The sequence below is a fragment of the Leuresthes tenuis genome, unplaced genomic scaffold, assembly GCF_036924035.1.
Source record: "Leuresthes tenuis unplaced genomic scaffold, fLeuTen1.0.hap1 SCAF_4, whole genome shotgun sequence".
Classification (NCBI taxonomy): domain Eukaryota; kingdom Metazoa; phylum Chordata; class Actinopteri; order Atheriniformes; family Atherinopsidae; genus Leuresthes; species Leuresthes tenuis.
Window position 1 is genome coordinate 20,631,348 of NW_027325358.1, and position 24,891 is coordinate 20,656,238.

The window sequence follows — 24,891 nt, forward strand, 5'->3', positions numbered from 1 at the left end:
ATAGATAAAGAGTACATGCATATGCTTCTGCGTGTCTGCTCAGTTGAAGGGACAAAAATAGCCACAGAAGATTGCTGCAACACTTTGTGTCAAACTCCACATGTGGAATTCCTGCGGCTCTGCACTGAATCCTGGCCATGTGGTTAAGATATTGCCACCACACTACGCAAACTGAGATCCAAGTTAAACAAGAAGTCCGTTTATCATTAAAAAAAAAAAAAAGCATTCAGCGTGACTTTTGCCCTGAACATACATGAGTTTCAAAACAGCCACATCATCATTCAAATAGATGATGAGATAAGAGGGCGTGTGGTTTAAAAGGAGCGGCAGACTTTGAGAAAGACGCTCCTTTCTTCAGAGTGGTCACCTCAACAATCACCATGACCTTCAACGGCACCTGGAAAATTGATCGCAATGACAACTATGAGAAATTCATGGAAAAAATGGGTGAGTCAAACTAACTACATGTTGTTCTAGTCTGTTTAAATGGTCCTTTTTAAAAAATGACATATGATGCACAGTTTATTTTACGACAAATTCTGTTTGTGTAAAGACACGACGGGTCAGGTAATTGATAAAGTATTGATAAAAATGGGGGTTGTTACTGATAGTATGTCACATTCAATGAATGTTGGTTTGCCAAAGTCAGAAATACTATTATGTATAAATAATGTATATTTTTATATGAGGAAACTTCTCATCGTGTTTTGGCTTTGTGCACTCGGAATATAAACTATAGTCCCAAAACAAAAATCCTTACATTTTCAGCACTTTAATAGTTGAATGAACTAAACATTTCAACATGTTTGGGATTTCACTTTTGTACCTACTTACCATCTACTGAGACACAAACGAAGGAACTACTAGAGCATGAAGAGGTTTCATCCTGACAAACTTCCTATTATTGTTCAGAGCCTATTGAACATATCCATTGTGTTTGTTGACAGGAATTAACATGGTGAAGAGGAAGCTGGCCGCTCACGACAACCTCAAGATAATCATCGAACAGACTGGAGACAAATTTCATGTCAAGGAGAGCAGCAATTTCCGCAACATTGAAATAGACTTCACCCTGGGAGACAACTTTAGCTACAGTCTTGCAGATGGAACTGAACTATCGGTGAGCAAAACTGCACCCAGTAGAGTGGAGTCACCTTCACAAATCAGCAGATAGAGATCTGAATGGCACTGTAGACAATTTCCTAATGAAGACTTTTTCCCATCCCACAGGGCGCATGGACCATCGAGGGCGACGTGTTAAAAGGGGTTTTCACCAGAAAAGACAATGGAAAACAATTGGTAACAACCAGAATTGTCCAAGGAGATGAACTTATCCAAGTATGGCTTATTTATTTATTTTTGCATACAAGTAAATTGGGAACAAAAAAAAATCCTTGTATTATCTCAAAAATTTAGAAAGATTAGAAGAGCAGTAAAAACTTGTTGGGATTATCCTATGCAGATTGATTTGGGGAAATTATCAATTATCAATAAGGAGAATTTCATGATTAGAATGAATACGTTACACTGCTAATTCAGCAAGAGTCGGAAAATATGACATTGACTGTGTCTGACATCCAACAGAGCTACGACTACGAGGGTGTGGATGCAAAGAGGATTTTCAAGAGGGGCTAGACCCAACGGCTCTTCTCAACTGCCATGAGATGTGTTGATTTCAGGATTCCACTACTGTGCTGAACAATAAACTACTTTCATTTTTATACTTGCATTATTAAAGTCATAACAGCCTACGTTCAGATTTTCTCCGTCTTTCATTTGTGAGAAGGATACCTCGAGCTGAGAATATGGACGTTTGTGTCGTTGAAGCATACACAGGGATGTGACTAATTTAAGAGTGAAATGGTCATTGAAACTTTATTCAACAATAAATAAAAAATAAATATCTCCAAAAATAGAAAGTGTAGACAGATTTGACAACGTTTCTTGAGAGTGATTTGTAATTAGACATGTCATAAAGCATCCAGTGAAATAAATGTCAACGGTTTAATTCAGCATTACTGGCAGGCTCCACAGCCCAGACCACACAGAGGTTTGAGAATAGGATTCAATGAGGCCCTACACGTCAGGCCACATGAGCCTGTAACTTATCAGATAATATCAGTGACATAATGTGGAAAGTTCTCTTTTGTTTTCGAATGTTGATGCAAAACAGTATAATTAGGTTTTGTCCCTGTATGTTTAGAACAAGATAAAAGATATGTACTGATGTAATGCCAATGGTGTGTGACCCAGGAGAAGACCACCTCTTGTCAAACAAGCCTTTAGAGAATATACTGAAGACTACAGACTGTGGTGCAAGATATGTGTCTATACACACACAATAACTCAAATTCAGTGCTTTAAAAAAATGTTTGCAGCTATTACACATCAGGGTTCAGCACCACGCTCTGCTGCCCAGGGGGTGAGTGCTGCTGACAAGCACAGATCTTCTCTCTACCAATGGCATTTGAACATGTCAAACTTTGCTGAGATGCTGAATTTTCAGTTTGCAGCTGTGACTGCAGCCTGCACGCCTGAAGAGGCTTTCAACACACTTCCCAGAAGCACATACAGTGGTAGAAAATTTGGATGTCACTGTCAGCATTGTATATTTACATTGAAAAGTATTCTGTGTCATCTCCAGATCAATTTCATTCATTTTCTTCATTCCTTAATGGTGGTTCAAAAAGAAAAAGAAAAGCTGCACTGAAAATGTCAAGGCACATTTGACTCAGCTAAAGATATAACTTTTAGGCTGTAAAGTGAAAAAAAAAGTATTTTTCTTTTACAGATATCTAAAGTAAAAAATAAAATACTGTGAATAAATTACATGTTAGTCTTAAGAAACACAGGTGTGACAAAATTGATATAATCTGATAATTTATCTTTTCTTCGTTTTATCCAATAAGTTCATAACTTTTTCAGGTGGTGAAATAATTTATATGTTGAAATAACAGGGAGTTAAAGCCATTGTATAGAATAATCAGCTTGTTTAAAGGCAGTCCCGCAGCAACATGTTACTGCATTACAGTGAAATTCTTAAAAGCTCTGTTACATAGACGTCTCTTTTTTTTAAATTTAAACAGTGCAATTAGATGGGATTTTTTTTAACTAGTTAGGGTTTTAACTAGTTAGTTTTACACACAAGCATTCATCTCTAATTTCCAGTTTTTTGTGTCTGACAACACAAACAGCAAACACACAAAAGATCAACTCACTATATGTGCTCAAGGAGAGGAGTTGAGAAATACTGTGAGACAAAGGTTGCTGTGAGAACATTTTACTGCTAAATGGAAAAAAAAAAGCATAAACGGTAGAATGGAAATGTTGAATGTACACAAGACTTAGAAACATTAAAATGGTTGTTTAAATTCATTTTAAAGTAGTCTTTAGTGAATGCATAGTATATGTCTTAAACAGTTAAATGTTTTCCAGCGTTTTCTTTACATTATACGCTTCTATTCAAAATGCATGAAAATCATCGTCATTATTCTTATGAGAGCAAGAGAAAAACATTCAAGTTTCCAAATCACTCGTTGTTAGAAATTGCTATTTGATGAATTTATTTTATCACAATTAAATAGAACCCCATATAATGTTAAGTTAACTGGACTCACAGCCCAGCATTTCCATGCTCATGCTTATGCTGTACATACAGCTAGTATGATTCTGTAAAGGCCACATGCAGGTTTCAGAACATTATTGTAATGAACAAGAATACCATTGTGTTGAATTGTATGGTTAGTAATAATGTTAGATGTGTCAATTACATTGGAATCAATATGAAAATACCTGCAAATATAGACCTTTTAAAAATCTACGTACTTAGAGCGGAAGACTGAAAACAGTACATTTTGACATCACTGATTTACAAAAAAAAAAAAAAAAAAAAAAGGATTACAAGAACCAGCACAATCAAAGGTAGAATACACAAGGTCATGTAATTGTGTGTAGTGACCTACTGAATAACCTGAGGGCTGCCCCGTCTACTCAGATATGCTCCAAAAACACAATATTATGTAGACTGCAGCAAGCTGAATGCAGCCATGCAAAGATCGCATTTTCATAAACTAACTTACAGATTCAGATTTGAAATTAGCATTAAATTAGCTTTTCAATTATTCTTTGAGCAATGTCCAAATCACTATCTTCGTAAACAGATTTCACAGCAAGAGAGACTGATGCGGGGCAGCACACAGTCATTCACTGACACATACATGTTGCAAAAGAGAAATGACAACACCCAAAACAAATCCGTAACTAAAAATGAGTAACTGTTGCAGTACCTATTGTCTGGTGACATAAAGCCCCCAGAGTGCATAAAGTTTGTGAGCTGCCCAGATATCAAATAAAAAAGATTTCCCATCCCATTCTTTGACAGATGCAATCTGGTGAACAACCTTCAACTTACTGTTGATATCGTTTTCATTAGATAAAGTATCTCTAACATGTCATTTCCAGTGAAAATCGTATGATTCTCGCCTGTTTCTAACTACTGCACAGACTGCTTTCTTTAAATCTATCTAAATATTTTCACTTCTGCAGCACTGCAGCAGAAATTCTACACGAAAAAATATGAACTTTCTAAACTCGACACAAGGTGCTTGAAAAGACTAATCAAAACTATAGAACCCTTTGTGCAAACTGAAAGTGGCTCACAGCAATACTGCGGAACAATGGAAGATATATGTGATAGTTGATAATCCCTCAAACAATGCATAACAGCATTTAGAAATAGGTTTTACTTATGAGACAAGCTTGCATAAATAAGTTCCACCCAGTTTGGAGATGTTGGGGCTTCTGAACATACTTCCATTCTGTAAACTCTTTGGCATCCAGTTATTCTGTCCATCCACTGTAAACAAAACTTACCAAGTTCACAATCATAAAAAACCACGCTCATCCAGTCCTTTGGCTGTCACTGGGTTCCATTTCGCAGTGGGTTTATTGCTATTATGGCCTGTACAGAATGTGAAGAGAACACTCTTGTTAGAAAATACATTTTAATCCATTATATTACATTTCATTACCTCTGTTAACACTTTGATTCGCCAACATAGACAATAAGCTGATATATTTGTCTGTTGCAGAACTTGTTTCTTTTCTACAGAGACTTACTTGCTTCAGTTCTGGCTTTCGGCAGGTCTTGTGAGTGTGTGTCACTGGGAAGTGTGTGGCTGTTATCTCTGCGCTCACTCGCAGTCGCTGTCCGTGGCACCGTTGCAGAGAGGACAAGAGGCCTCTGGTTGTGGTACTTGAGTCTGTATGTTTCCGTCATACAGTTATCCACATTAAAATACGTTGTCAGCGAAACCTCTTGAGCTGGCGCTGCCTGTTCCACTCGGCACCCAGACAGTCTTTCCTCGCTCTCACATGATGACTGAGTACTCCTCTCTGGGTCAGAGCCTGACTTTGAACTTGCATCTGAGAAGGTTCGGAGGCCCGAAATGTCGGGCTTCCTGTGAGGACTAACGTAGGATGTGGATGAAAGGCGAGGACTTGATGGAAAGGGTTCTTGAAGCATCCTGGGACGAAACATTGCATGGTTATCTTCACCCTGGTGAGGAGACATCTGTTGGCTGGGTCGAAGGTGAGGTGACCCTGTTGGCCCAAGCTGATGTTGGTTGGTCAACTGGAGAGCTTCTGCAGTCGCCTTGCTTGGAGGGTGGTATGGTAGAGATATGTTGGGGCACTGGGAATCAGAGCTAACAGCCTCGCTATTACTGGAGAGGTAAGTGCTTTCTCTGTCCTCAGGCTCAGAGAGAGCGAGATCATCAGAGCTGTTCCATTCAGAGCTACTGGTTTTTGTAAAATGTCTCAGTGTCGTACTTTCACCACTGTGCCCTCGACAGTTTGTGAGCTCCTGCTGCTCACTCTGCCAATCTGAACCAGCAGAGTTCCTCTCGGATGACGCTGTTTTTCTGGAGGTGCTGGAAGTGTACTTTGATTTCCGTCTACAAAAAAAATAAAAAATTAAAACAACCACATCAAACATCCCAAGTTGCATCATGCCAACAGATTTGCAGAAACAAGAACCTTAGATTTTGTACAACTTCTCATGTGACCAGTAAATATGAACAGAATTACACTATTCTAGTCCCATATCTTGTTTGAGATCTGTTTACATAGTAGACGGGGTAATTCAGCCACAGTTGAGGTCTCTTTTATAGTTATTACAGACATAGAACATCTGAATATCTCATTTGCCCACCTACTCACAAATGTACCCTGTCACGCTTTCGCTTTTGGTGTGTTTCAAGTAGCTGTCCGAGTTCAAGGACCTACTGGGGGTTTGATTCTTCAAAGGTGACTTCCTGGAGTCCTTGCTAAAATGCGGAGCTAACAAGTTCTCCATAGAAACCGTTAAAAAAATACCAAACCACACAAAATCACACAGAGTCAGTCACCAAATGGATGACTGCCTTTGTAGAACCTTAAACCTGCATATGGCTGCCAGTGGTCAGCTGCAGAATGATATCTTTGAGCCTTTAAACTTTTGTCTCAGCTACCATTGTAATTCTAGTTAATGTAGGTTAACATGATGCAATTCTAAAATATAGAGAACTGAGCATTTATTTTAGCCAGCCACGATATTTTATCTTTATTTGATTTTATGGAGCAGGAATGAAGGTATGTCAGCACTGCAAAATCATTTCTTATATTGACAAAATGCTCCACTATATGCTGCAAAAGTTTTTCTTTACGTTTCTACATCACCTCCACAGTCGCAGGCTTGATTTACACCACCAACAAAGAATGAGCAGCTGCCTTGCGTTTCTCCATTTTTAATTAGTGGACCAATCGGAGCAGACTGGGCCTTTTAGGAAGGGGCTTAAAGAAACAAAGAGTTTTACAAGGAGATTCGAGATGTTCTTTTTAATATGAAAGCATGGTAACTTTCTGTTGTCTCAAAATAAATGTAAGATCTTTTGATTAATACATCTTAATTTGTTTTAGCTCCTTGTCTGGTTAAATCAGTTTGAATACATATGATTTACTGTGATGGACTGGCAGCCTGTCCTCGTTGTACCCCGCCTCTCACCCAATGACAGCTGGGATAGGCTCCACCATCCCCACCCACCCCTGTTTTTGTAGAAGACTATGAAACAACAGTGAAATTCAAGCAGGCAAATATAACATAAATATGCATATGCATAAGTAGGTGAGCCGTCACATAAATTAAACATTGCACACTGTCAACATTAAAGTTCACAAGAAAAAAACTCTACCTTGAATTTGGACTGGACTTTAGATGTGAAAGTGAAACTTGGTCGTGGTTTTTTCCCTGAGGTTTGGGCTGATGTTTTCCTGCAATGAACAAAAGGATGGCGATGAGACAAAACTAAATACATATCCGTATAGCAATCTGCTCTTCTATAACTATAGACTGTGATTAGAGAAAATTGTGTTTAGTATTTTTAGCTCCTGATCTATCTTACTTTTTGAATAAAATCTTTCTTTTCTACAAAAAAAGTGAGACATAAACATTACGCTACATTGTGCACCTTAGAAATGTTGCGAACAAAGTTAAAAGACAGGTACGTTCTAAAATAAAATATGAGACAATGATCTCAACAAATATTACTAACTGGTATGACATTCACCATTAAAATAGGACAGAGAAACAAAAATTAGTATTAATCTAAGTCATTAAGTTTAATTTTCACTAAAAATACTTTATCCAGAGATCCTGAGGATAAACTCAAACCTTAGCAAATACATAATTTTGACCTTTTCAGCTGATTAATCAGATACATTGTTCTGTAAATTTCAATATTCATTTTAGAGCCTAATTTTCTCCCCTAACTATGTGTCAAGGACGCACACATTGTCCAAACACACACAATATATTGTCTAAATGCAAAATTATTCAAAGGTATCCAATTAGTACTAAACAACGCACAGAAAAAGTATGTCTGACTAATCTGACATAGTTCTCTGAGGACACAAGATGGCAGCAGAGTTGATTTCTCAAGACTTTCTCACAGCTGGATGAATCAGTCTGCATGCTTGGTTTGTGCACCAGCACAGGGAGAGACAGCATGGTGCTGAATTCCTTCCTTTTAAAAATAGATGTGTTATTTTTTTTTTCTTTGCCGTTGCCCTGGAGAGCTCCATGCAAGGATAGAAGCTTTAGCTGTTGTTTGGAAGACTCTTGAGGTCCAGAGCCTTGATAAAGTAAGTGCAGCGCACTCAAAGTGCTGCGTGCAACAGACCAGTATTCATGACAATGCCAGCAGCCGTGCCCAGCTGTGCAATCTGAGTGAGTTTTGTGGGATTACCATCAGATTAATGCCCATGCAAGGCTGAGAGGGTGAAGAGGTTAAATAAGCAAGTGCAAGCTCAGAAATGGACCCAAGACATTAATCAGTCTTCAGTTACATTTACGTAGTCAGGATGCAGATGCAGGTCATGCAACATGTTTTCAGACGAAAGGAAAACAGAAAGAGAGGCTCAACGAAAATAACACGGAAATGGACAGAGAAATTGTGGAAAATTCTGCTCTCATGTTGGAGGATAGTTTAACTCTAGAACATGAATGAATACACTGAACATCTTTCATCTACATATCAGATCTGATGTGAGACCACATTCTTCTTTTCCATATAAATCTTATCCAGGAAGTATTGCAGATTAGATACTATATGTAACTGAACCCTAACATCATCAACGTGTTCTGCTATGCTCCTAATCTTTTTTTATCTCTATGTCCATTTTACCCTACTTTTGTTGACCACTCATTTCATCTTTTTGCTTGTTTTCTAACCCATTTATCTTTTAAACACAAACTTTTGGGTTTCTGTGATGGAGTTTCCCCCCCTGCACAGTGTCAGGCTGCCATATAAATTCCTAAACCTGTTCCCAAATAAGACATTGCTAAAAGTTAGAAATTAGACACTGTCCAGACATATGTTTATTTCTGGCTGAGACTTTTTGACTGAAAAACCTGTGGGCTCCTGTTAATCTTGTAACTTACCATTGTGTGAAGGCGAAGACATTAAACTTGATTTTGCGTTGCCTCCCTGTTGATGCAACTGGCTGAAAATAAGAGAATACAATTTAGCTTTTAGTACTCAGGGAAAAAAGAAACAAATCACCACAGCAAATAAAATTGTATGCTTTTTTTGTAACAAAAATGAACACGTCAGGCACCGATTTTAGTAAAGCAGTTTAAGCCTGTGATATCAATCCCTCAAATGTATCATTTTTAGCCATTATTTAGATATCTAGACATGCACTATCTGTATTTTAAGGAGACCTGACACGACATGGATCTATATTAAAGACTGAGTAGCCAAAAAACGACCTTTAGTCTAGGGTTAGGATTAGTTTGTTACCCTGATTGTTTCATACTCAAGTGTTTTTTTTTCCATCTTGGGCAGTCTGAGACGAAAGTTGATATTCACAAGAGAATATGGTAAGAGCAGTGGTCATCAGTCCCAAACCGAGGACATAGTTCCGACTGGGAGACATCTGATGTCCCATTTGGATTCTTGCCAATCAAACACAAATTCTGGGCCAAATTCTCACAGAGCAACTGCTGCTTTAGCTCGTCTACAAATCAACCAATCAGAGCACAACATGCTTATACAGGTAAAATTGACACGACGTTTCAGGATATAACATATTCCTAAATGTACACCCTAAAACTTTAACTTCAGTTTATGTTCTGATTCACTCAACATGTTGAATCAGTAGTTCCAGCCTGATATGTAACAGTTGAGTTTACTTTCATAAATTCATGCTGTAAATTACTGCAATTTTGTATTTATTTGTTGTTATGGCCTCATTTATCTGGATAACAAAATCCATGAACAACTGAAGTTTTTTCTTACCTTTGCAAATGTACCTCAGGTGTTGATCTCTGATCTGCTCGAACTGCAAATCCGTCAACCCCGGGTGAGTCAGGATTGGTGGAGCCACTGCTGAGCCTATCACTGCTCTCATAGCCAGACTCTGTTCTTTGAATGGTCCAGGTATCACTACGCAGCAGAGTTTTGGGGCCACCTTTGAGTCTGCTGCCCCTCTGTTGGCTGGCCCTGCTCTCTGACTCTATAGAGCTGTGACTCTCAGTCTCATGCCGCTGCTCATCCTCATAAATTGTCATTAGACACTTCTGTTTCCGATCTTCTCTGGCTCGTGCATGTTCTCGCTCGCGATCTCGAATTTGTTCATGACGCACTCTTTCCTGGGATGAAGACTTGCTGCACCGCGGGCTGTCTTGTTGCTGTTGACGGCGTTGCTCCAGCTCGTTCAGCACAGTGTCCACATTCAACACCTCCCGAATGGGCCTCCAAGTAGACTTCGACTTATTTCGGCTTCCCACACTCCCACCTTTTTCCCATTGTTCATGGCAGCTCTCCTGATCATAATGACCTGGAGAAGTGTTAGCCCTTCGACTTTGTCCACCACTCTGAGTGCTGCAGGGCTGTCCATGTGGCTCCTGAGAGCCCTTGCTAGAATAGTTTGATGTCTTCTCAACACGTGGATAGCTTTTTACTTTTTCCACAGGAAGCTTTGAACAGTTCTCTGGTGGAGATGAAGATCTTGCATGGGTTGTGTCTGAAAAGAGAGGAAACGGATCATTTATAGACTGTAAACTGTTCTGACGTTCAGCACACATGTAAGCTAACAGCATTTGTGCATATTAACTTGTTCAGTTTTTAGTGCCCCTCTTCTAACTGCAGGACAAACTGATGTAAACACAACGTTCTACCTTTGTGTTGTGATGACTCAATTCTTCGCTGCCCTCTGTCCTTTTTTGCTGTTTCACCTGGCCTTTGCAAATTCTCCATGTAAGGTTCCTGAAATTTGCTAGGACTGCCAAGAAGATGTTTCACTAAGAGGCAAAAAATAAATCAAATAGTAAATGAGGAGTTGCTCTGAAATGAAGACTTTTTTTGTTTCTTTGTTTCACTTATGATCAATTGTATAATTTGGCTCTTGAAATGGCTGCTGAGAGTTGCTTATATCGTTGACATCAAATAATCCAGTATTACAAATCTGTGAGTGGCAAAATCATGCGAACATTTGCTATCAGTAGATGGTTTGACCTTCAAGTCCAGTTAAATGTTTAATTTGATTAGTCCTTCACATCATCTCAGTCCAGCTTCTGCTCTGGGAACACTTCTATTGGATTATGGTCAAAACTTTATTCTTCTTTTAGACTTTGTTGTGCTTAGGCTTTTTGTTTTTTACTGCATGACCCACTTTCTGTAGATATTCAGTTCAGATAAATGCCCATAAAGGGCAACTCTTAAACTCTAAATTTACTCTGGAAAGATGAAAAGGTTGCTAAAACGGTTCGGTTTTATTTTTTTCTTATTATTCATTTGTTTCCTTAATTTTTTCATAGTCACTACCATATTTTCAGTCATCACATAGCCCGCCAATGCTGAAAGTGAGAAGATTAGACTTACTATTTACAGCTACAACTACACTTTTATTATTAAAGCCCCCAAAAGGTACCAATAGGTATTGATTTCAAATTCAAGGTATCAGTGTGAATATATGTCAAGTTGTGTTGCACATTAGGAAAGAAACGCCATCCCATAAGGAACGTTTTCTTACTACTTCAACTTCCTACTGTTGTTGCTTGGTGACCTTTTCATTTGTTTGGCTAATAAGTCGGTCAAAACGGCAAAATCTGATGGCGACAGGAAAAGAAGAGAAAAAAAATTGGACCTAACTAGGAGAAATTGCACTTCCGAGTAACAAGATAAATAACAAAGACCCATATGGTGGACTGCATTACTGACCTTGATGCAATACTTCTTAAAAGTTTTTTTTGCACCTAAAAATACATTTTTGGACTGAGTTGATGGGTTTAAATATTACAAATCCAAGAAGACTCTCTACCAGTTTTGCAATGGTTAGGTGTAAGATCTGCTAATCTACAAGCTATGTCAAAATGTCAAAATCAGATCCCCTGCTGAATCTGACTCCCTTTTTTTGGCGTATTCACCACAGTAAGCCAATTATAATGCATCGAGAAACATTCAGCTGTTTGTTCATTTCAATGAGGCACAGGCAGTGGGTGTTATGAGTAGCCGTTTATATAAGATTGCTTCAAATCTTAGACCTTTTAAAAAATGTGTTTGATCTTTTATTATTAACTTAGAAATGGTTGATATGTTTAGGATTTGCTCATTTGAATTAGAAAAGGACTGAAACGGGATTTTTGAGGTTGGCCCTACAGCTTGTCCCTTGTGTGTAGTTTCCCTGTATATAAAGGCAGCATCTGTGCAATTGAGATCATCACAATATGGTGTGCAACAAATCAGTGACTGCAACATTCAGCATGGAATGAAGTCTGCTTGATTTCTCATAGATTCAGTGATCAATGTCACTGCATTGCTTAAAAAACAAGAGTTTGATCATAAGGTTATATTTTTCCAGACCCATAGAAAATATGCAACAAAAATAATATATTTCGAGAAGTGTAAGCTTTATAGCAGGAAAGGCTCATGTGGAAGTCTCCCATGTTGTTTGTGGTTTTTCCTCAGTGATCCATGACAAATTTTGATGCAGCGACGGTAGATGTTTTTCCACGTGCTGCTCTCTCCCCTCCATCTCAGTGCAAATGGAGCAGGAAACAAACCAAAATCTTACAACAGAACAGATGTTGCATCATTAACTTTGATAAAACACACCACTGCTTCCTCCTCTGCCAACCCTGCGGTGTGTTTCTTTGCCTGGCAAGCAGGTCAAAGTGAGAAACAGTGATGATGTGAACTGCGAGCATCTGCCTTCAGATGAGCATGTTCATCTAACAGCTGCTGTCTTTCACTTTTATACCTCACCTCCTCTTTTAGTTAGACAGTTTTTGGCATCATTGTTTTCCTCTTTGTATCTATTTTTGGTTAGTTCTGTACTTATATATTACAACAGCAGTGAGTTAGCTGTAGTATTATGGATTTCCAGACATGAGCAGCTTGCCTTTAAAACATTCAGATTAGGACACACCTTTGTATAACTAACACATCTGGCAAGTTATGAACTAATGCACATGTGCATCATGCCAGCAGAGACTTTGTTATGCAAGTGTATGACCACAAGGCATTTGTCTTGGTTTACTTCAGTCGTAATAGAGAACATGAGGATAGTCTACAAGAAATGAGAACTCTCATGACTATGCACAGCATATAAATAGTACTTCACTAAACCTCAAAATACAATCTAATTTGAAAAATATAATCAGGAATAAACAACACACATAATACTAAGGTTTAAACAAAAATCAGATCCATTTTTGTGAAAAACACACATCAGTTACTTGATTTTCATTAAAGCAAAAATGTTATCGCAAGCCAAATTATCTGGGCACCACATTAAAGCAGAACAATCCGCACACACACACACAGACACACAAAAGCTGATAAATTAATGGGGGCAAACATTGGAAACATCATGGGGAGGAGTGAGAGCTGTAGAACCAGAGCACGAGTGGCCAGAGAAGCAGGGATTAGGGCAAAAGGCGTGGGTGGTAATCTGCATGCAATAGAGGCATCATCCTCATATGAAGTTCAGGCCAGCGCAGACAGACTTTCTGTCCATAGTTTCACGACCACTAACCATAACGGCTTCACTGAAACTATCAACTTGTACTCTAGACTATATCCCAACCAGACTGTTCAAGAAGATTTTTCCTTAATTAACACTTCCATATTGGATTTGATCAATCTATCTTTGTTGACAGGCTATGTACCACAGGCTTTTAAGGATGCTGAAATGAAACCTTTACTTAAAAAAAAGAAAATAAATCTACCCTTCATCCTGGACTGTTTGCTAATTATAGACCTATGTCCAATGTCCCTTTTATATCTAAAGTTCTTCAAAGAATTGTTGCAGCTCAACTTTGAGATCATTTGCACAGAAATAGTCTGTTTGAAGAGGTTCAGGCAGGATTCAGAGCACATCATAGCACAGAGACAGCACCGGTGAAAGTTACAAATGATCTCCTCTTGGCCACATATTATTTCCTTGATTGATTTCAATCTTGAGCATAGCATTGGATTTGTATGTGTATTCTATGACGTAATTATTAGCTACCTCTCACCCACATTCATGCCCTTGTTAGCTGCAAGCCTGCTGCACACACTCTAGAGGATTGCAGTTAAGTCTGTTGCAACTTTTACTTGGTAAAATTGGATGCCTCCATATTTAGAACTTGCCCACAATAGCACAAGTTTGTCCTTCTCTCTGCCTGCAATGGGAACAGAAAGCCTGAGGCCTTTGGACCTGAGTGCTTCAGAAAGACAGCGTCTAGCTATGTAATTACAATAGATGGCATTACTTTGGCTTTCAATACCACAGTGAGGAACCTCAGCGTTATTTTTGACCAGGATCTGTCCTTTGACATGTCAAACAGGTTTCTAGAACCGCCTTCTTTCACCTTTGTAATATCACCAAAATTAGGAATGTCAAGTCTCAGACTGTGCAGAAGAACTAGTGCATCTATTTGTTATGTTAAGATTGGGATTCTGCGTTTCCTAAATATTCCAAAAATTCCTTAAAAAGCCTGCATCTGATCCCAAATGCTGCAGTGAGAGTTCTGATGAAAAGTAACAGGAGAGTATTTCTCTTGAATTTCAAATTCTTGGCCTCATATAAAGCTCCTAATGACCAAACTCCGTCATCCCCTTGAGGTCTCAAAGTTTGGTTATTTCCCCAACAGAGCTCTCAGACTGCAGGTTTACATGTAGTTCAGAGAGTTTCTAAAAGCAGTATGGGAGGCAGAACCTTCAGTTATCAGGCCCCTCTCTTGTGAAACCAGTTGCCAGAATGGGTTTGGGAGGCAGAAACCCTCTCTATCTTTAAGATCAGGCTTAGAGTTATCCATTTTTTAAAAAGCTTATATCTAGGGATGGCTCAGGTGACTCTGAACCATCCCTTTAGTTATGATGCTATAGGCCTAGACTGCCGGGGGACCTCTAATGATGCACTGACCTCCTCCTCACGCTGAATAACCATTTTTTCAGGGGCAACATCAAATGAACTGCTAAACCTTGAAGTTTGTATACCTTTGCCACTCAGAGACATGCAAGAATGGATTTCCTTGAACTGAATCAGATGTTGTTCAGAGTTTCTAAATAAAGTTTCATGAAAAATCTAATGATGATTAAAAAGCACATTTATGTACAATTACAGAATATTCTAAAGTGTTTATAAATATTCAACCACCACTGTATTGTAAGCACTTTTAAAGAAGCATATCTTTATCAGTTTAGTCAAACAGCAGTAGAGGGTCAGCTGGGTATTACCTGCTTTTTAAACATTTCATACTGATTTACAACTATGTGCAACATAGACCATTAATAGTTTCAACATTAAAGGCTGTGAAACCATATTTCACTCTGGCTGATGTAATGTGAAGAGAAACACTAAATATCATATGTTTGGTGTGATATTTAGTGTATCAGAGTGCAGCAGTTAGTCTTTAGGCAGTTAGGATCGTCTTACTGGTCAAGTCACCATTGACTTGGGCTTTGTAGCGAGGACACATGGTGGTTTGTCTTGGTGCATCTTCATTCGATACCGGACTCCCCTCGGGGTTGGCGTAAAACAAAAGAAGCGGTTGGAAATGTCCCCTGATACATTTAGAAGCAACATCCTTCCATTTGGACCCAATCTGGTAAAAAGATAACTGTGATTAAAAAGCAGGCAATACACGGTAACAAGCAGAGAGACTTTTGAAATGGGGTAAGGTGAAAAGCAGACGTCCTAACCTCCTTCACGGTGGCATCATCAAAAAACATCCACTTCGAGGATTTGGTGTGATAGGCAAAAGCCGAGTAATGTTTACTTGAAAAACAGATCATTCCCACCAGATGTAGCTCACTCCGTTTAGCATTTTCATCAGTGACTCGGTTAAAAAGCTGAAAGAGAGCAAGTTTGATCAGGTTTGATTGCTACATTATCTTCTCTGTCAGGTGTAAAATCCTATGACAATAAAATATACATGTTGTGGATTTGATAACAAGTTCAAAGGTTACAGCACACTGGCTTCCATCTCTCATATAAGAAATACTAATGTTCATGAAAATTGTGATTTAATCTTGTTGATATGTTAATCTTATAACACAACTGATAAACCTCTACATACAGTACATTATGTCTTCTAAGCTGATTACATGAAACATTCCACTTTGTGCTTGCCAGATATTTGCATCAGCTCTTACCCCACACAAGTTCAAACGTGGTCCTAGGGACCTGATGACATCGTCGGTGAGATCCGACTGCTCAGCGTCCCATACAAATCCAATAGTCACGATCTCAGGACAGTTCATAAGGACACGGCGGATCTTTATGCTCTGACCACAGTCACTCTTAAAAATATGGGAAAAAATAAGAAAATAACAACACATCAAGGTCCATGATGAAATCAGAACATTGACACAGACAACAGGTCATGGAGAACATATAAGTATGGATATCCATATTTGGGAAAAAGATATTAGTATGAACACTGGAATCACAGTGAAAAAGCCGACTAGAGATCCAAATCATAATTTCTTTATTTACAAGCGTTTATGTGTATCCACTATTAGTAGTAGAACAACAAATCAGAAAAAATTTGGAAGGTACTAGAAAATGCAAATTAAATAAAATAAAATTCTTTCTAACATTTAGTCTGATTTTTATTGTTTCTTCAACTTCATCTAATTTGTTCGGGTACATCCACTTTTGCATTTCAGGATTACAACGCATTCCAAAAGGAGTTGGGAGTGGGGTAATTACATGCTATTACTGAGATACACAAATATGTTATTTCAAGCAGGTGACTGCAGTCATGATTTGTTACAAAGGTAATATCCACTAAAGGCTGAGTCTTTGAGGAGCAAGGCTGGGCAGAGGATCTCCAGTTTGTCAATGTCAACAAATGCATGAGAAAATGATTGAAATATGAAACTATTAAAACAAATTTTCTCAAAGAGAGATTGGCAGACATTTGCATATTCCTCCCTCTACAGACCATAATATCATTAAACTATCGGAGCAATCTGGATATTTTTCAGTGTGGCACTGCACTAAGAACTTACTGCCACTTAAAACTTGACTGTGCAAAACAGAAGCATTATGTTAACCTTATCCAGAGGCAGTGTTGAACTCTCTGGGTTCTAAGGAATCTGGGAAGGACCATTACACTGTGGGAACGTGTATAACGGTCCAACCAATCAGTGCTCATAATATTTTTGGAGAGAAACTAACGCCTCGTATTCCCAACCAGAGACAACAATCGGACCACCCAGACTGTTATCAGTATGTCTAAAAACCAGATGGTGCGCAGTTGCACCAGTGCTCTTAACAGAGTTCATTTACACTTTTGTGTTGCCAGCATGAATGCAGAAAAATACACTGACATTCTAGAGCAACATATGCTCCCTTCTAGACAACATCTTTTTCAAGGGATTTACGTGCATCTTCCAACAAGACAATACACAAAACCCCATTCTGCAGACATTACAAAGGCATGGCTGAAGAAGAAGAAGAAGGCTCATAGGCAGCAGACTGACCTGCCTGCAATGCAGAATGTAGTTTTTGGAATTTTGAAAAAAAAAGTACATTAATGACAACGACTTGCCCAACTTAAGTAGTTTTTGCCTGAAGAACTAGACAAAATAACACCTGAAACTCTTCATCTCTTTGTATACTAAAGGTCAGAGCGTCTTATGACAGTAGGAAAACATTTTTTTAAAGCGCCGAAGGCCTGAAAGTCAAATCAATGTAAAGATTATTGCTTCTTTGTTTTTTTTTCTTTGCAACTACCACATCGTCCCAACTTCTACTGACTTGGGGCTTTAAAAAATTAAGCCAAGTGAGCAGCTTGTTTAAGCATTTCAAATATCGGCGTCACATACATCAAACAAACAAAGTAAAGATAAAGGAAATGAAAAATAAAGACAGAAACCAGCAAAAGCAAATGTTTTCATAGAAAATTAGTCACATGATAACATATATGGGTTTAAAATCAGGAAAACAGCAGGAACACATGAACCACATGTAAGATGCAAAGGTATTGACAGCGTGTCGATAACAGTTACTGTAACAGGAGGGGTTGGCAGAGGGTAAGTGTTCAGCTTTCATTCAATTCAGTGAAACAGTCTCAATACTTAAATATTAAAATGAATCTCTCAGGGTCACTGCTAGAAACACGAGTACATATCTTCGAGTGTACTGTAAAAGTAGAAAAGCAGTCTGTGTCATCAAATTAATGCTGCAGCTCGTGGAGTCTGAGGGAGAAGCTTTGTTTCAAGGGAACAGAGGGCTTAGCTTCACTATACTAAAAAGGGAGACAGGGGTAGAAAATACAGATGAGAGAAAAACAGTGGATAAGCCCTTACTGCTATTTATATCCTAACACTAGTTTGGCACCATTTCTTTCCTGCCGCTTCAACTACAGCGCCACAGTGGTAAGCACAAAGTGTACCCTGCCCAGGAAAAATCCTACAGCAGCATGTTAACAGTTAAACTGATTATTTAAGTTTTGTTTTTTTTCATTTATTTATTTCTATTAATAGCCGTCTTTTAAAAAAAGCTTTCATTAACACATGAATTCTGTTGAATGTTCAGCTAAAAAGTATAACAGGAAGAAATAATGAGCTACCTTGCTGCGAAGAATTTACGAATAAGAACATACAAATAGAAACTTGACAGTGAATGTATAACATACTGGGCAGCTTCGGAGGTCAGCCGTGCTGTTTGCCGCCTGCAGCAGTTCTCCGAACATGTCTGACCTGAGCCGCTCGTTCTTCCCAAACATGTGATCCACCTGTTGGCTGTGCAAGAAGACAGGAAGTGTGTTGATAGGCCATCATTTTTTCAACATTCAAATGCATGTGCGTGTTTGTTAGAACAGTTAATATTCTTTCCTCTCTTCTTTGTAAACAGGGTGTGGAAACCTTTAAAAACAGCTGCAAAGTTGTCCAGACGAGTATGTAGAACAATATGTTTTTCATTAAAAATTTTGAATATTCTCTCTCGCCCCCCATACTTAAAAATCCTGAATCAAATAACAATTATTTCATATCTCAACTGTTCGCTTATTGAACACAAACTGACCAACATAGCAGTGTAAGATAGATCAGGACTGGCTTCCAAGAAATTTCCAAAGAAGATTGAACTTAATATCACTCCATTATCTTAATATTGAGATAGAAGTTGTAGCTGAACACATTTACAGTGTTGCACTTAACATAAAAGTGACCATCAGGCGATGAAAAATGCTTATCTAATGATTCAAGTTGTGCCTTCTGAATGACTGGAGGGCAAATTACTTTTCTAAGACCAAATTATTTTTGTAATCATCTTATTTATTTTAATTTTTCTATCTGATTTTTGTGTTCCAGTTTCAAAGGCATGGCAGTAAGTTGAATACTCACCATAAAGCAGTGGTGGAGACATAATGTACAAATTCTGTGAATGGGTGTGGGTCTGAAGATGCGCCACAACAACGGCACACAAACTGTAAACAAATGCCGTGCATTATTTTGCTGCGTACCTTTTCTCCACTTCAAAGACTTTCTAAGTCTACATTTAGTTGAATTCTTCTCAGTATTACATTTTCAGTGCTTAATCTATATAATTCAGTATCATTTAGAAGCGTTAATGTTACCTGCTCATAAAGCATCATTGCAAACTTCTGATGGGTAATGCAGGATTTGGATGAGCAAGCATCAGTCGCCGTGTCTGAAACGATGTGTAAATGAATCCGCTCCAGAATGTTCTCCTATATGTACAAAATAACAGCTGATTTTCAGTACATGGCGACAAACACTACAAATCCCATCATACTACGGCAACAGAAATACAAAAGCAGACAGACTACTTGGCCTAAAAGAATTGTACCCCTCCCCCCTCAATCAGTTTAATGAAATAAAAATAGGAGCTGAGCAAAAAGACTTAAATCATCTGAACAAGCAAAACACTGAAATTCACCTTTGAGCAGAGTTTAAGTACTGTAACATTGGCCTCTAACATCTGTTTCTTTTTACAGCCCTTTACTGCCAGATTAGAGGACAAACCATAACGTTCTATAATCCACAGTTAAAGAGGAAAGGTCCACTGGTTATCATTTCTGATTAAAAACCAAAGCCACATCATACAAAGCACTCAGCAGCATCATCCATCAGGCCGAGTTGGAAGCGCTGTTCATCCTTAAAAGTTTCAGCGAGGGCGTTCCGCAGGCTGTCGGAGGGGAGCACGCGCTCTCTGCTCTGCTGAAACTGGCTGAAAATGCTCTGAAACACAAAGGAATTCACTTGGTTATGAGAAGCATTTAAACGTCTACACTTAAAAAAATTCTTGTGAAATTTGAAATCAGCTCATTTTTTTTCATTTCGTTTTAAAACAACATCCTATGTGGCGTACCTTTAAAGCACAGAAAATGCAAGCATCACCGAGACAAAAGTGGCCTGAGAGCTGCCTCAGACTTCTTCGGAAAATGTCCAGCTGCCAAAGAACCTGTGAATGTTTTACAACAGCGCAACATTAAGAACTGAGACTTAAATCTTTTTAAAGTTTTTTTAAGTAGGGCTGAGTACATTTGATTTTTGCCTTCATACGTCTGCAATTGATGAGCAGGATCATGTTTTGTTTGCTTTGTTGGAGTAACATTTTTGTTCTGAACCCTAACCTGTACAGACACTTCAAACTGAAAGCTCGGCATCCTCTTAACTACTGTTCAGAATTTGACAGTCAGATAAATGTTGGGCTGACTGGCTGATCAGCGGTCACGGCTGATCAAGCTGACGATCAGCTGATTCTGGTCACTGGTAAACTGATCGCTCCATCTCAGCTTTTATGTAATGTGTAAAGAATGCAAGTACTGCCATACCCACTGAGCTTTAACACTGAACACAGCAGCTTACTCAGCCATCACTAATTTTCAGCTAATTACTTTGAGACGGTGGTGTGTGTGGAGTCCATGCAGCTCTCACTAAACCATACATGCATGGATGGTCCTGCTAAAAATCTAAAACATTCTTTTGAAGCTTTAAAGTTTGTTCAGAGTGTTCCCATATAGTGGTTGAAAATCAGTGGTTAACGCTGCATTTACAAGAGATGTGAATGCTGAAATGCTGGCACGGTTTTGTAATTGGTGTCGTACGTGAAGTATCTTAAAATATATCAGAAATTCCAAGTGTTCCCACCTGAACTGCGCTGTTGAGGAAGCAGCTATTCTGCCCGGGCTCGTTCAGCAGACCTTTTGTGAGTGCGAGAGACAGCATGCTCCCAGGCTGGTAGGATTTCTTCAGGCCTCCTCCAGGTTTCTTGAACATCTTCACCCATGACATGGAGTTAGAGCCTGCAGCTAATGAAAAGTTGTTTTAGGCACGCATCGCCTGCGTCTTTGCATCTTTTAAAATAACATACACTCAATATCAAACAAAAATGTACATACAAACATGCTGAATCCTGTAAATTTCAGAGCGGCCACATTCATGAATAGAGGATTCATTCGTGACGTAATTGAGGCCCCGGATGATAATTCTGTTAATCCACATATCACTGTTCATTATGTTACTTATCCAAATGACTGATTTGGTCAAATGCCAGGTGAATTTTGCCAGCTACCTTCTCCAGAGTTGGGGGGAGACTTGCTGCAGCTGGACATCCCGGGACATTGGAGCTGGTGTGTTGGCCTGGCTATGGGCTCCATCCATTTCATCCCCACGCACCACCACGGTAGTTTGTGGAAAGCATTGTCAGGATCAGCCACAGGGCAGTCTCAGACATGTGCTACTGGACATTGAATGGCAGCTAGACTAAATGTGGGAAATGAAGAGGAGGATCAGACCGTCAGCTAGACAAAAAGCTAGATTTGAGTCTTACAGCCAAAAACAGAAAGAAAAAATGTTCACAATCCTTTAGATCCTTTCTTAGAATTATGACAAAAATAATTATGAAAAGGACAGATTATTCTTCTATATTCTTCGCATATAATTGGGTCATTACTATTATCATACAGCCATGTGAGAACAAAAGTACAAGGTTTTATGTCTATGCATAAAAAAATAAAATACAATCTTATTCTTCCCAGGTCTTTAAATGAGGTAAATGTGAGCAATAACTACGACCCGTGATTCAGTAGCACATACAACCATCTTTAGATAGCAATAACTTGAAGTAATCTTTTTCAATATGACGTTATCAGTCTCTTTCATCAGTTTGATCCACTCTTCTTAACAATGTTTCATCAGTTCACTGAATCATTTATATCTTGACGGCTCTCTTAAGGTCCCACCACAATATTTAAATCAGGCTGAGGTCTTGATTCTTTACTTTGTCATTGACTTTGTTGTAGACTTGCTGCTGTGCTTGGGATCACTCTCTCGTCCCATGACCCAGTTTGAGTCAAGCATTAGCTGTCGGACAGATGGCCTCACATTTGACTCTCAAATACTTTGCTATGCCGTGCTCTTTCTCCTGCCTACTGTAGCCTTTTTTTTTTTTGTACCTCTTTTTCTAATTGTACTGTCATCAACTTTAACGTCTAGCATGCTGACACTGAGGACTGTAGAGAATTTCTTTGAGCTTGTCAAGGATGCATCTTTGGATGAACTTTCTGGGATGCAACTCCTGGGAGGACTGACACCGGCCTTGAATGTTTTCCACTTGAGAATAATCTTTCTCACAGTAGAATGATGGACTCCAGATTGTTTGGAAATGGCTTTATGGCCCCTCCCAGATTGATGGGCAGCAACAGTTTGCTTCTCTAAGATCATTGCTGATTTTGTTTCCCTCTTAGCATTGCATTAACACACACCTGAATGCTCCAGACCAGCAAACTGCCAAATGCATCCCTTGTTATTGGGGTGCTCACACCTGCTAATGTTCAGTGAATCGAGTGCAGCTGATTTGCAACACCTGGTTGCAACTTACTCTCTTAATTTGCAAGGAAACATTCAGGGCTGTCACACTCTGCTTCTGCATTTTGGCTTAGTTTTGTAGAATACATAACTCATTTTTATAGGCCATAAGTTTTTGTTCACCTGAGGTTACATGTATATTACAAATATATATATCATACTATATGTTTTTTACCTCGTAAAGTCCAACCTTAGAATTGAAAGAGGATATATGTTCTTTTTCGCTTGACTGGGTGAAGCATTCCTTTGCAATGTACTTCATGTAACCTGTACATGATCTTACAATGGATCACTCCACTATGCCTTCAAAAAAATTAACAGAAACAGCAGATTGACTATCTGCAAATGACATTAAGTTGAACTTCAAGGTACCTTAAAGCCAAATGTAAACTCGTGACTTGACCTCACCACCATAAAAAACATTGAATAGAAGCCTGTCACTGTAAAACATCATGACATACATTACAACCTGTTCCTACGCTCGGTAACAACTGAATAATCTTGTTCATCTTGATCTGATGCGACTTTGCTCTGTACACATCTATACTAACGCTGTTTTAGTAACTGTAGTTTGTATGTTCAAAGACTGCTGAAGTCGCTTTTTGGTCCCAAAACATGTTCCATGCAGTCCAACATTTTTCAAAATGTAGAGATTCATATCTGAAGCCTCCACTGGTGTGTTAAGCACAAACCATGTGATGTCTGTATTGGCCTAAGAGGTCTAATATAAACGACCATTTTCGTTGTCAGGTTCAAGCAGAGGGCATGCATCCTTTTTTTAACAGGATTTTATGAGCCGATCATCTGTTTTGCTGCCTTAAAGCCCCAAAAGCTTCACCGAGAGCGCTCCGACACTGGGAGACACGCAGCCAATGTTACAACAGCCTCACGATGGACTCTACATGTGAGCAGACCCTGCTCAGCCACAGTATCATAAATATGCCGCAACTTGCATTCATGCTCGGAGAAAACAAGTGCTCTGCGCTCACCTTACAGGGCAGCGGATAGCTGCCTCCACTGGAGGCTCGGGGCGGTCCAGCTGTGAACGCGCAAATCCCACCACTTCTCCCCGAATGCTCAAAATAAGACTGGATGGAAACGACTGCAGATATGGCCGGACGCATGTGCCGCACTATCCGTACAGCATTCCTAACTCCTCCGACAAGCACCGCAGCGGCAGCCCGCGTCTCAGCGTGATGCCGCACAGATCGGGAATGACCGCGTTGTTTTGGTAGAAATTCCTCCCTTTTTCGCAGAAGCGGACCCGATGATGGCCTGTATCTGAATTTCCGACGCGGATTAGTGATGTTTTGAGACTTGAAGGGTCAAACTCCGCCCCTAGTGTAGCCTCAAGTACACTACTGCTGTATTGTAATCTTCAATCCCTGCATGGAAAACTGCGTGCAAGCGGAAGGTCAGACTTCCAACTTGTCATGATGATGATGAGAGAAGACATCACATGACTGCACTGGTTTCATAATCATGCAGCACTATGGGGACTAACCCCTTCCTTTTTTGTGAACGCTCTCACTGAAATGTCAAATAAACAAGAAAAATACACACAGTTTTCTGTTTTTAACAGTTTAAATAGGAAAAAACGACAAACGTGTAAATATGGCAGGTATACCTGTAGTGACACAAGGGCATCATGTTTTTATCTTACAGCTGCAGTGGTGCAAGAGACCAGTTTTTATGCCTTTCAAAATTGGAAATCTATTGACTCTGTCTGTGGGACTCCCATGCTGCAGTAAACAAGATGGGAAGAGTAAAAATTGGGGCAGATGAGGGCCTGGCAGGGGAAAGGCTGCAGAGCTTAGCAGGTTATAAGTGTAGACAGGAAGACTAAGAGAGGCTGATGCAAGCTGGAGTCAGCAAAAGTGACACTAATTTGTGAGTCTTTATCCACCGAGATTTTAGCTCGTCCACATAAGATAGAAGAAAGTTTTTTACGGGAAAGGAGTACCTTCATAGCTTCACTGTAAAGTGTAAACAATGGCAATGAGGAAAGACAACAAATATG

The 24,891-nt window shown here is 39.1% G+C and overlaps 2 protein-coding genes across 3 annotated transcripts; one reads left to right on the forward strand and one right to left on the reverse strand.

Moving 5' to 3' along the window:
- The first annotated feature begins 307 nt into the window (after positions 1-307).
- On the forward strand, positions 308-2,244 carry fabp2 (fatty acid binding protein 2, intestinal). Its single transcript, XM_072385042.1, has 4 exons — positions 308-447; positions 948-1,120; positions 1,231-1,338; positions 1,585-2,244. The coding sequence occupies exons 1-4, from the start codon at positions 381-383 to the stop codon at positions 1,633-1,635; spliced, it is 399 nt and encodes a 132-aa protein (XP_072241143.1). The 5' UTR covers positions 308-380; the 3' UTR covers positions 1,636-2,244.
- Positions 2,245-3,300: 1,056 nt separating this feature from the next.
- Positions 3,301-24,267, reverse strand: usp53b (ubiquitin specific peptidase 53b). Of its 2 annotated transcripts, XM_072385040.1 has the most exons (17): positions 23,861-24,267; positions 21,577-21,767; positions 21,153-21,313; positions 20,371-20,463; positions 20,106-20,240; positions 19,616-19,729; positions 19,383-19,465; positions 18,674-18,779; positions 16,182-16,328; positions 15,729-15,878; positions 15,463-15,631; positions 10,718-10,840; positions 9,837-10,563; positions 8,978-9,039; positions 7,230-7,308; positions 5,119-5,954; positions 3,301-4,960 (listed from the first exon to the last, which is right to left on the reverse strand). In XM_072385040.1, exons 2-17 carry the CDS (start codon positions 21,668-21,670, stop codon positions 4,884-4,886), a joined length of 3,156 nt encoding a protein of 1,051 aa, XP_072241141.1. In that variant the 5' UTR covers positions 21,671-21,767; positions 23,861-24,267; the 3' UTR covers positions 3,301-4,883. The 2 variants fall into 2 exon arrangements, with proteins under 2 accessions (XP_072241141.1, XP_072241142.1); XM_072385041.1 differs by lacking the exon at positions 10,718-10,840.
- Between the last annotated feature and the right edge of the window lie 624 nt (positions 24,268-24,891).

Coding starts and splice junctions, on each gene's coding strand:
- usp53b (XM_072385040.1), bottom strand. CDS start 21,670: ATGAAATGGATGGAGCCCATAGCCAGGCCAACACACCAGCTCCAATGT. Junction 20,241..20,370: donor GCATTTTCTGTGCTTTAAAG/GTACGCCACATA, acceptor TTTGTGTTTCAG/AGCATTTTCAGCCAGTTTCA. Junction 19,466..19,615: donor CAATGATGCTTTATGAGCAG/GTAACATTAACG, acceptor ATTTGTTTACAG/TTTGTGTGCCGTTGTTGTGG.
- fabp2 (XM_072385042.1), top strand. CDS start 381: ATGACCTTCAACGGCACCTGGAAAATTGATCGCAATGACAACTATGAG. Junction 448..947: donor GAAATTCATGGAAAAAATGG/GTGAGTCAAACT, acceptor GTTTGTTGACAG/GAATTAACATGGTGAAGAGG. Junction 1,121..1,230: donor CAGATGGAACTGAACTATCG/GTGAGCAAAACT, acceptor CCCATCCCACAG/GGCGCATGGACCATCGAGGG.